At 34.8% G+C, this 12,342-nt stretch overlaps 2 protein-coding genes across 2 annotated transcripts; one reads left to right on the top strand and one right to left on the bottom strand.

The window, feature by feature from the left end:
* Positions 1 to 580: 580 nt before the first annotated feature.
* On the bottom strand, positions 581 to 1,835 carry LOC142606477 (uncharacterized). Its single transcript, XM_075777819.1, has 2 exons — positions 1,526 to 1,835; positions 581 to 1,383 (listed from the first exon to the last, which is right to left on the bottom strand). The coding sequence occupies exons 1-2, from the start codon at positions 1,833 to 1,835 to the stop codon at positions 581 to 583; spliced, it is 1,113 nt and encodes a 370-aa protein (XP_075633934.1).
* A 6,801-nt stretch (positions 1,836 to 8,636) lies between these two features.
* Positions 8,637 to 10,084, top strand: LOC142608243 (putative alkaline/neutral invertase D). The gene is made up of 2 exons (XM_075779983.1): positions 8,637 to 9,190; positions 9,663 to 10,084. The coding sequence occupies exons 1-2, from the start codon at positions 8,908 to 8,910 to the stop codon at positions 9,785 to 9,787; spliced, it is 408 nt and encodes a 135-aa protein (XP_075636098.1). The 5' UTR covers positions 8,637 to 8,907; the 3' UTR covers positions 9,788 to 10,084.
* The last annotated feature ends 2,258 nt before the right edge of the window (positions 10,085 to 12,342 follow it).

Below are 12,342 nucleotides of genomic sequence, written 5' to 3'. Positions count from 1 at the left end.
GCCCATACCTCGTCCTGAAAGCTGTCTTAGGTATGTCTTCACTCTTGATTTTCAACTGGTGATACCTAAAACGAAGGTCAATCTTAGAGAAGACTCATGCCCTTTGCAATTGATCAAATAAGTCATCAATACGAGGGAGAGGGTATTTGTTTCACACAGTAACCCGGTTTAACTCACGGTAGTCAATGTACAACCTCATAGTCCTATCCTTCTTTTTCACAAATAAAACTGGTGCACCCCAAGGAGATGCACTTGGTCTGATGAACCCCTTGTCTAGAAGTTCTTGTAACTGTTCCTTAAGTTCAATGCGTGCCATCCGATATGGTGCCTTTGATATAGGAGAAGTTCCAGGGAGCAAATCAATGGAGAATTCAATCTCTCTATCTATAGGTATCCTTGGTAAGTCTTCAGGAAAGACATCAGGAAACTCCTTCACAACAGGGATATCATCCAACTTCAATTCCTCTTTCCTAGTGTCCACCACATGAGCTAGGTACCCTTGGCATCCTTTTCGTAATAGACGCTGAGCCCGAAGGGCTGATATCACCCTGGGTAAGGCATGCATCCTAGAGCCCTTAAATCAAAATTCTGGCTCTCCTAGAGGCCGAAACACCACCTCTTTTCTAAAGCAATCTACACGAGCATGATAAGTTACCAACCAGTCCATTCCCAAAATTACATCATAGTCATACATGTCCATCAAAATCAAGTCTGCTAACATTTCCCTATCCTCAATTTGAATAACACAAGACTTAAGCATATAATTACACACTAAGGAATCACCTATAGGTGTGGCCACAGACAAGTCATAATCCATATGTCCAGGTTTCTTATCACATAACTTAGCATATCGAGTGGAGATAAAAGAGTGTGTAGATCTAGAATCAAATAGAGTTTTAGCAAAGTTTGAGAATAATGGGAGGATACCTGCAACCACAGTATCTGAAGCTTGAACATCCTGTGGTGTGAGTGCAAACACTCTCCCTTGTGCCTTCCTCCTCTGATCATCCTTTCTAGGTTGTGCCATTGAGTTTTGTTGAGGAGATGTATAGCTTCTAGCTAAGTGTCCTGTCTTCCCACAATTATAGCAAGCCTTTCCTTCAAAGAAACATGGCTTATCTCCATGGAACCTTCCACATGTAGGGCAAGTCAAACTTCTACCTTGAGCATTCTGGGGTTTATTCTTATTTTCTGGCCTATTTGATGATGAATTACTCCCAGACCTCCCAACAGATCCTTTCTTGTTCCAATGACCTTGAGCATTGCCTTGTCGAAAGCCTGTCTGTCCAATGTTTCTAGGTGGGTTCTCATTCCTAACATTGTTCTTGAAATCTTCCTCCAGTCTCATGGCTTTCTTAACTGACTCTCCATAATTATCAACCCCTGATGCAATCAAATGGTGTTGAAGTCTCTCATTCAACCCCTTTTGAAATCTGCTTGCTTTCTTTGCCTCAGTAAGGATTAAGTGGGGGTCCTAAGCGAGATAACTCAATGAATTTAGCTGCATATTGCTCAACAGTCATACTTCCTTGCACCAAATCAGCAAATTCCCTCTCTTTTCGTTCCCGAACCACTTCAGGGAAGTAGTTATCATAGAAAATCCCTTTAAATTTCTCCCAAGTGATGGGGTTTCTCTCAGTGTCCATTCCCTCCAAAATGGCTTTAGTGGATCTCCACCAACGCTCAGCTTCTCCAATCAATTTGAAAGTTGCAAACCGCACCTTTTGAGAGTCAGTGCAATCTAAAGCTTCTAACAATTTCTCCATTTGCAAGAACCAGTTCTCAACTTCTGTAGGATTTGGCTTCCCATCAAAGGAAGGGGGATTCTGCTTCATAAAAGTCTCAAAAGAGCAACCAGCCCTTGCCTCTACCCTACCTACACCTCTACTAGCAACCTAGGTCAACCTGTCCAACAATCGTGCAGTAGCTTCATCCAAAGGATCAATGCGTGTCACCCTAGGATGTTCATTATCTCTCACGTTTTGAGTGACTTCAGCCTCAGTACCAACCCTTGCTTTGGTTGGTCTTCGCAAATTAACGATAGGTTCCTCACTATTGGAATTAGCTACTCTCTTCTTTTTGGGTGGCATGATACCTAGTTAACAAAGAAATCAAGAAATATAGATGGTGCAACAATTATTACTACTAAACATAAGAAGTAACATTGCCAAAATTATTTAAAATATCTCATCAAACATAACCTAGATACCAATGCTTTGAAAAAAAATCAAGATCATAACCTAGTTTTCAAGTGTCTGTAGAATCATATCCTGATTTTCAAGCCTATAGAATCATAACCTAGTTTTCAAGTGTCTATAGAATCATAACCTAGTTTTCAAGTGTCTACAAAATCATATCCTAAGCTTTGATACCACAATTGTAACGCCCCAAAAATCATAAGTAATAAAATTCTATTTAATCTTAAAAATCCATAAAAATATTAAATTAAGGAATCCAGCAACCTAAAAATTTCATCACAAATGTCAGAGCTCTAATCCACCAAAAATTAAAACATCCTAAAAAAAATTCTCCAGTACAATGTTTAATATCATAAAAGTAAAAATAAAATCTTCAATCCCACACAATAATTTGTAACTGCTGACTTCTAGGAATCTCTCCTCCAATAATCCATCTAATGTATTTGTAAGGGGAAATAAAGGGGGGAGGGGGTGAGATAACTCGATAAGTGGAATTCACTAATATTGGGGTATGGGAACAACCTTTAAAAAAATAATTCTTACAAACAATTCATCACTCATACCTCATCAATATTTTATCATCAAATATTTCATATAAAAGAAATAATAATCTTTATATAGTGAGCCATCATAGTGTATATATATATATATATATATATATATATATATATATATGTATGTATGTATGTATGTATGTATGTATGTATGTATATCATCACAAACACAATTTCCTAGGCTTTACTCGTGGTCAACGTTTACGCCCCGTTGACAGGGTTGTGCTATCCCCTTTTCTGGGACTGGAACCTCATTTTCATTCCCTTTCTTAAAGATGGTTCCTTTGGAACCTAAAGATGCAGTCCCTTGCTAAGGAGCTTCTTTTTTGGATCCTCAATAGTATACTCCCTTGTTAAGGAGCTACCAAATGTGCACTGTCTCATTTTCTAGGACTGTCCCTTGCTAAGGACTAGCTGCAGTATGATTGTTCCTTGCTAAGGACTAACACAATACTGAGTTTTTTAATCACGACTTGCCATAGGTTTTCAAAACATATTCAAGATGCTCACATAAATAATCTATTCATAATTCTCAAAATATCAATATATATTCACACATATAAGTTTAAATAAATTTAGGTTGTCCCACATGTTTTTCGTAAAATGAATATTCAACGTGCACATCAAGCATTTATAAAGTATCAATTTATATATAATATCAACATATATATTTGATATAGAATAGTTTAATAATCAAACACTGTTTTAAGAAAATCCCCAAAATTAGCAAACACCACTTACCTCTTAGTTGCAAAAATAAAGGAAATCAACCTCCCTTGAATCACAAAAAATCTGTAGAATTAGAACCTATCAACACCAAAAATAGGTTCATCAATACACAATTTCCCACTTAAAAATCTATTTTCACACTTAAACGGTTTTATCCTAGACAAAATTGTTATATCCAAAATCCTCTATTTATTTACTTAACTATCCAATTTAATATTGGAAGCCACGTATAGCCTTAATTTATCCATCTAGTTGCTTAGCATTCCCACTTGATGCTGCTGGGTATTGACTCTAATATTATATATATACATCAAGTGGGATATCTATTGACTCTAACATTATATATATATATATATATATATATATATATATATATATATATATATATTCAATCTAACATGGCTCCCGCGTACAAGCCTTAATTCATTCATCTAGTTGCCTATTCCCCATCAAAGCTGTTGGACAAGTTTTAGAAAACAATAAAAGGGTGATAGTTGATTTGGTCAATAGTGGAGGCTATGTGTGAATACATACTAACACAAGCACCCTTATCCCTTTAACATAGTCACAAAGTCCAAGCCTATTACTCTATTTGTTCAATTTCAAAGTCTATGGTGACCATACGACTATATATATATAATTCCTACTACAATAATCATCATGGTCTGCTAGAGAAGCCAAAACTCCCTTTTAAAAGCTTTAAATCTCCATAGTAAAAGATTATTATTAATATATCTATTCAATCAAATATAGGAAGCCATGTAGAAGCCTTAACTATCAATCTAGTAGCCTATAATTCCCATGATGCCGTTGGACTTGTTTTAGCCAATAACAAAAAGGTGATGGTTGATTCGGTCAACAATGGAGGCTACACTCTTTTCTTTTAGTATAGAGATAGTCTAAGTTCATAACAATTTCTACCTATGACTATTCCAACTTCTTAAATCTAGAGCATTAGAAAATCATACCTGTAGACTCCAACTCAATGCCACAGTGAAGAAAGCAGAGTTCAATAGTCGGCTGAAGCAAAAGGAAATACATGTGTGACCAAAGAGGAAGAAAGCTAGGGTTTTATTTATTTAATTATTTTTTTTAAAGCTTAACAAAGCCCATATATATATATATATATATATATATATATATATATATATATATATACTTATGTCACCTCACTTGGGCTTCATATTCCAAAGTATATATCTCACTTTTAATATCTTATGCCCAGATCAATTTAATCTATTTAATTGTAGGCCTCTTTATAATTTAAGTATAATAATTAAATTGGTATAAAAAAAAATACGGTGTGTTACAAGTGGGTTTAATCTTTTCATGAGATGAGTTCAAGGTTAAAAAGGTTGTGTTTTAAATATTTTTGAATGTGTTTGGTATAGAATAACGTTTTTGGATTCTTGAAAATATTGAGAGATTTTTAAATATTTTTACCTTTGATTGTAAACCGCACAGGTAAATAGATACTTGTGGGTATTTAAATTCCCCACTCAATCCATCTTTTAAGAAATGTTGATTCCCTTTTTAAAAGATAAGTATCCACTATCCACTATTCACATTCTTACTTTTGAGAATATATAAATTGACAATTTTATCAATTCTTCCATATCCTTTATTCTTTAACCAATAAAAATAAAACAAGAAATTGTTCAACGGGTAAACTTAAAAGACCTTATAGGAAGGTAGGCGCTGACAATATGGACAAGTTTGGTATGAATGCTATGTATGCACCTTCATATCCAATAGAAACCATGACTCATTAGTCAACAAATAGCTTCTATGGAGCTGTGGGGTTTCCTTCCATACAAACTTGAAAATGATTTTTGCAAGTAGTGTCATCCCTATTCCCTTATCTTTATTCCTTCTCTCTAGAACATTAATGAAAACACAACTTGTCATCCCAGTATGATATATCAAATAGCTTCTAATGGTCATACCATGCGTAAGAAAAGTTGATCAAATTCTTTGTTTGTCAACTAGAGGAATGTCACCAAATAGTAGCTCATATTAAATATTAAATAGTTGAGGGCCCTGTGCAATGCGGATGTTGTTGTAAGTTACTAATGACAAGATTAAGTAGAATGTTGAACATATATATGTTAAAAGTAATAACATTAAGTAATACAATTTTATCAAATCATATCATTCAATAATCAATAGTATGTTGCATCAATCCGATTTTCCATTAACATAACATTTATCCTTGGGGTGAGCGAGAGGTTGAGTTTGACATGGGGCTGAGGAGGAAAAGGGTCCTAGTCTTTTGGGTTTTGAGTCTACGTAGGTCCTGGTGACGAATGCATGAAAACGCGAGAAAATGAGAGAGACATAAGGATAAAGAAAAGAGAAGTATAGTACATGTTGAACTTTTATATCACTTACTAGCATTACCACGGAGTGTTTATGAAACTCTTCTGCTACAAAACATGTATTCTTTTCCGTTGCCTTTCACATATTACTTACCACCTCCAAACTCTTTGATAGATTTCTATTTAGCCTCTTCTTTTTTCTTTTTCTTTTTTTCTTACCAAGATTCTGATGAAGCCTTTGAAATAGAAGAAATGAGATGTATTAAAGTCCTTTTCAAGAGAAAAATACAGTTTAAATACAAAACAAAACAATGAAGGGAAAAAAATATTTCATTGAAATAAAAGTCAAGGGAGAAAATCCCGTATCTTCTTCCTTCTCAATCTAAAGCAACAACACATTTCTTGACATAGATTTTAGGAAAATCCGGCATGTACCATATAGAGCCTCCAAATTATTAATTTTCCTTGATTAAAATTTACAAATAAAGAAAAATCTTTAATGCTTTTTAATCAATACATTATGTATGCAAAGTGGAAGCAAATTGATATTCATAGAATAATTTGTCCACAACAAATCCCAAAGTGTGAGATGCTTGAATGTATAAGAACGCCATGTATAATTACACACAAACTCTATTTTTTTTTTTTTTAAATGTAACCATGATATATTGTACTAATACATATAGAAAATGTTTTCGTGTGAAACCTAAATTTAGATTACTAACAATATAATCAATACTTGACCAGAGTCTCATATGCATCCAAATCAGAGTTCTCCTGTAGAACCAAATCAAGCCTATCAATTTGCACAACAATTGGATCTACTTTTACATTATTCACCTACGGCAACTACAAAAGCATGGCAAATCCAAAAAATTCGAAGAAAATGAAACCCCTAATAAAATCAAATCCAATTTAATTACTGAATTTTAATTGAAACCATAATTATCAATATAATCACCATCGATTTGATTAAAAAAATTTAGGTGTTTCTTTTTTCTTTTCACATGAGCCCGAATGTTTTTTCATCCAATAATTAAAAATAAAGGAAAATATAGAGAAAACTAACGATGGAAGTAGGGATTTGTCTTTGAGGAACGAAAACTTGAACAATAAAATTTTGATAAAATTCATGAGTAATAAATATACTTGAATTCAAATCTAAGTTAGTGTACGAAAAATAAAACAAGTAGCCTGAATGTATTATATTTATCATATTAATTGTTCCTCACCATTTTATACTGTTAAACTACTTTCATGCTTCAAACGAGAGAGACAGATTACTACCGATGATTAGCTCAAAAAATGCTGCAAGATATATAAGAAAGAGAAAAAAAAAAATTCCCTTTCAAAGAATTTGGCATTTCTGCAACTTTTTTGAGCTTTCTTTCCATTGATTGATCATTAAAAATGTTAAATTACAAATCAAATCCTCTAAGTTCGGTATATTTTTAATCTTGTCCCTAAAATTTCTTCCAATATTGACTTATATTGGGGTATTTATGCTCCAAGAAAAGGAAGAAGAATGTGAGATTAAGAAGAGAGCTTAGAAGAGAATTTTGAGAAAAATGCATCAACCTTCATGACGAGCCTTTGAGTACACGGTTGCTTAGTATATATATTAGGAGATTAAAAGCAAAATTCAATAAAAGCTTAAAGATTGGTTCTTTTAATTATGTTGAATTCACTGTGAATTAGAATAATGTATTAAACATAGGAAAGGAGGCTAATTTATCACTTTGTTTGCCATTCGCACAGTTCTAATGTTTCATGAAGTAGAGCAGGTCTGACATAATTGAGAGAGTATTTATGGTTCATTCATTTCTAAGGGATCAAATATGTTAATTTGCAGCTTGATTTGTTTCCTAATAAAATTTTCTTTGGAAATGTGGACTGCTGAATGAACTAAGGAAACCTTTTTGGAGAACTATAAATCTGACTTTCAAGTACCTGATTATCTAGAGGGACCGACCTCCTGAATCATTTTTTGATGTTGGTGTGAGCAGAGAACTAGTCTGTGATGGAGTGGGATTGACTTTCAAGACCCTTTCTGGATGATCGAAATATATCTGGACTTCTTGTCCCATGACACTTTGCACCTATTGCATTCTAATATCCTAATGGCCCGTATTAGATAATGTGTAAAATGCAGATATTCTTATACACACAAAGTGTTGCAGAGAAGATCCCCAATTTGTCTACCTGCATTTGTTCCATAATATTATTTATTATCTAAACTTGCAGGTTTTTGTGAGAGATTTTGATCCTACTGGCTTAGCTTGCCTGATGAAAGAAACTGCAGAACCTGAGATAGTAAAAAACTTCCTATTAAAGACCCTCCAATTCCAAGGCTGGGAGAAAAAGATTGACAACAATACTCTTGGAGAAGGTGCAATACCTGCAAGTTTCAAGGTTCAGTTTGACACAACTTCAGAAGGACATTTGTGTTGCAGATTTTGGAGGCAGAGCAATTGGAAGAGTTGCACCAGTTGATTCTGGGTTCTGGTAGATTATACTTCTAAGGGCATATACCAAGCATACAAGTGATTATGCACTGGCAGAGCATCCTGAAGGTGCAGAGGAGAATGAAGTCAATACTCAATCTTCGCCTCTCGGATGGCTTTGAAACTTTCCCAACACTTCTATGTTCAGATGGTAGCATGATTGACAGGAGTATGGCGAGTCTCTCATTTTCAATAATGGTAGTATCTGTATAATATATTTATCAGTATGAATTCTCAAACAATATGGAAACTTTCCTGCCATTCAATCCAAGGATGTTAACTTTTCAGTCCCATTGAATGATAACACTTCGGCATACTTTCGAAACAGGGAAGATATGGATATCCAATTGAGATCCATGCCCTCTTTTATTTTGCAATAAGATGTTCAGGGCAGATGCTGAAACCAGAGCATGATGATAAGAAATTAGTGGAGTGAATTGATAAGCGGATCACAGCTCTCAGCTTTCAAATACAGCAGTACTACTGGCTCGACTTTACACAGTTAAATAAAATATACTAGTACAAAACGGAGGAGTACTCCCACACTACTGTCAATAAATTTAATGTCATCCCAGAGTCTATCACTGATTGGGTGTTTGATTTCATGCCCTTGAGAGGAGGGTATTTAATTGGCAATGTCAGCCCAGCTCGCATGGACTTCCAGTTGTTCTTACTTGGGAATTGCATCACCACATTGAGCTGTCTAGCCACAGGTGCACAGGCTACAGTGATAATGGATCTTGTTGAGGAGCACTGGGAGGACTTGGTTGGGGAGTTGCCTTTGAAGATTGTTTACCCAGCACTGGAGGGACGTGACTGGAGGACTTTGACTGGTGTTGATCCAAAGAACACACGGTGGAGTTACCATAGTGGTGGCTCTTGGCCAGGTGAAAACCACGAACACAAAGCTCAGAATGTAAATTGCATTGCTGCTTGGAATCTATGTTAATGAAAAATTATGTTTCAGATATACCAACACTTCGGAACCTTACTGTATTTTAGATTCTGATCTCATGCTGTGTTACTTTGTAGTCTTTCTAGTAAATAAACATCATGAATGGATTTTATATAATCAACTACTCACAACAATCTTCAATAAGTGTCCTGCTACCCAAAATTTTCTAATCGATAGCCAATGGTTGACTTATAAGAGCATTTGATATGTCTGACTTTTTTGGTTTAGATATATGGAATTTAAATTCCTAACACTTTTCCTAGTTGTTTAAGCCCTTCAAAGACAACGCATCAATTTAGAAACCATCAGCTAAGAAATAAACTGCATTTTGATAAGCGAGAAATATCTATTCATATTGTGTAACAAGTTTTGTGCTGATTTGGTGGTCGGGGATGCTTTTGTAGTTCTGGTGTGGCTACTTAAAGCAGCATGCATCATGACTGGAAGGCCTCAAATCACAAAGCGGGCAATTGAACTGGTAGAGCAACGGCTTTCCAAGGATGGCTGGCCGGAGTATTGTGATTTATGATGGTAAGACTGGCGTTACATTGGAAAGCAAGCCAGGAAGTACCAGACATGGAGCATTTCTGGCTACCTTATTGCTAAAATGATGATTGAGAACCCTTCCAATCTTGTTATGATCTCTCTTGGAGAGGATAAGAGGATAGCAAATACAAGGCTTACCCGCTCTGCTTCATTTCCACCATAGAGATGAGATTGAGGTTGAATTGCAACAAGTCAATGACAGGGATCGGTTATCACAAATGTATAACTTTATTCATGGTTGGATGGAATCTCAGTATCCCCACTATCTTCTATTTTTTGTGAATGGTGGCTGAAACTGTCCATTTGTTGAAAATTGGAAATAGTTTTCTTGATTAGTTGCTATTACTTGTTGGATATGATCTTAAAGTTTCATTCCTTGGGTAGAAATGCTTTGTTCTTTTTCTGTTGATTGAATAATTTGGGTATTTAAGGGGGAAAAGAATAAGTTACGAATATTATACCCAAGCCTTATTTCTAAATCTTAGCTATATAAATTATGTCCAAGCCTTTTCTTAAACCTTTAGCTAACTAAACATACTTATGATATAGGAACAAATATATTGCTCTTTACTTGTTCAGAGAATGTCAGAATGTGTGCTTGATACATTTGAACCCCAATATGTGAATATCCATGATTATGACATTGGATGTGAATTGATACCATAATTTAAATTAATACTTCATATTAATATGGCCTTTATTTTTCTTAGATACATTCCATTCTCTATTTCTTTGGACAAATATATAAAAAATATGACTCAGTTTTGGGCCCTAAAATTGGCGCCTTGTAGGTTATAGACCATTAAACTGGATTCCGCAATCAGAACTTTTGTCTTGCTATTCAGAATTGACAATATCTAACATACTGTATATAATATTCCAGATGATTTAGAAAAATACATGATTTTCCAATGCACATGTAGTATGTAATTAGAAGATCTACCTATTTTTTAAGGAAAGTTAATCTCCAAACTGGTTTTAAAAAAAATTCCTCCAACACACTACATGGTTTGTTTAATGAGCTATGTGACTTGTTTAAATAATACACATGAATGATTTATAGATTGGCATGTAATTGGTTGGAGGCTTGGAGCAAAACTTTGTCTGTTTTTATGCCTCATATTTGTGAGGTATGACTCAAAGTTGAGTACTAGTGGATAATTCTTGGATTTATTTTGGAATAATTTATGTTTCAGATGGCCATAGATTTTGCATGTGAAGAAGGAACGACCAGATTAATTTTCTTATTTCTTTCTTTTTTGGTATTCTGTTTTGGATTGGGGAATGTCTGTAAAAGATTTCCAGGCTAAAATTAGTTAGTTTCCTTAACTCTGTACAGGTACAGCTTAACTTCTTGCCTATTAAGAGCACAACAATGTTTTATGCTCTGTTAATCCTATTAGGCCATTTCTTATGCCTCCTGAATCCAAACGAATTGCTTTGAATATAAGCATAATTTAAGATCATTTTGAACTAACGGAGTTGCAGGAGATCTATGGCATAATTGCTAGTACGTTATGATTTTTGTGGCTAACAGGAGGCTCTCTGTTTTTGACAATTGACATTAACTTGGTGTCACATGCTGGCCAATATTTACTTAGTCTGCAGATTTTCTAAATCAAGCCCAAGAAGTTTGAAGGAGTTGGTTAATTAGTTAATCAAACAATAAATAGCTGGTAGAATAACTCATTAATGTTCATGTTTGACAAAAGGTTTCATTTAGACATTTTCTAGATTCAGTTAGTGTTAGTATTTGGCCTAGAACCGAATATGTTTTCCCCAAGTTTTTGGATGAGATATTAATATTTAAAATTGATAAGTACTTCGTTTAAAACAAACTGTTAAAAGTGTATATCATTGCTTGATGCATTGCAAATACTTTTAGCCGGTTATCTAGCTCTGATCTCATAACACCATTGATGAGGACTTTAGGAAGTTAAGACTCCAATGCTTAAACATCTCACACCCCACTTGTGAAATGTCAAATGTCATAGTTACTTGCGCAATGGCTACAAATCAAAGTCGTTTCATCAATTTTGTCTTCTTTCACTCGCTAGATGTTCATCATATCATGCCAAGCTTTGTTGATCTGTTGGCTTGTACTTTTTACAGGAGATATCTGAGCAGTTTAACCATACTAATAACTTAAAGCTGATTGCTAGCGCTCATCAGCTGGTTATGGAAGGATATAACTGGGGTCACGTAAGTACTTAGCCTTGTTTTGAGGCTTTGTTAGGGATGGTCAGTTTGTGTAGCTAACGTTCATTCCCTGTGACAGGAACAAAAAGTGGTGACCATTTTCAGTGCACCGAATTATTGTTATCGCTGTCCTGATGTAACACGGAGAACACCCGATTACTTCCTATGATGCAGCTGTCAATTAGTTGCTGAATTTGCATTAGCTAGTGCTTACTAGCTGGTTTACATGTTGAGGACTTGTATTCAGATTTTAAAGTTTATAACTTTGCTATAGCAGTGATTGGGTGGTGACAATTATGTAAACTGGGCCGGTGGAACTTCGATTACTTATGCTTTCAG

Source organism: Castanea sativa, chromosome 8 (assembly GCF_040712315.1).
Source record: "Castanea sativa cultivar Marrone di Chiusa Pesio chromosome 8, ASM4071231v1".
Taxonomy (NCBI): domain Eukaryota; kingdom Viridiplantae; phylum Streptophyta; class Magnoliopsida; order Fagales; family Fagaceae; genus Castanea; species Castanea sativa.
This window is presented reverse-complemented; position numbering and strand designations above follow the sequence as displayed.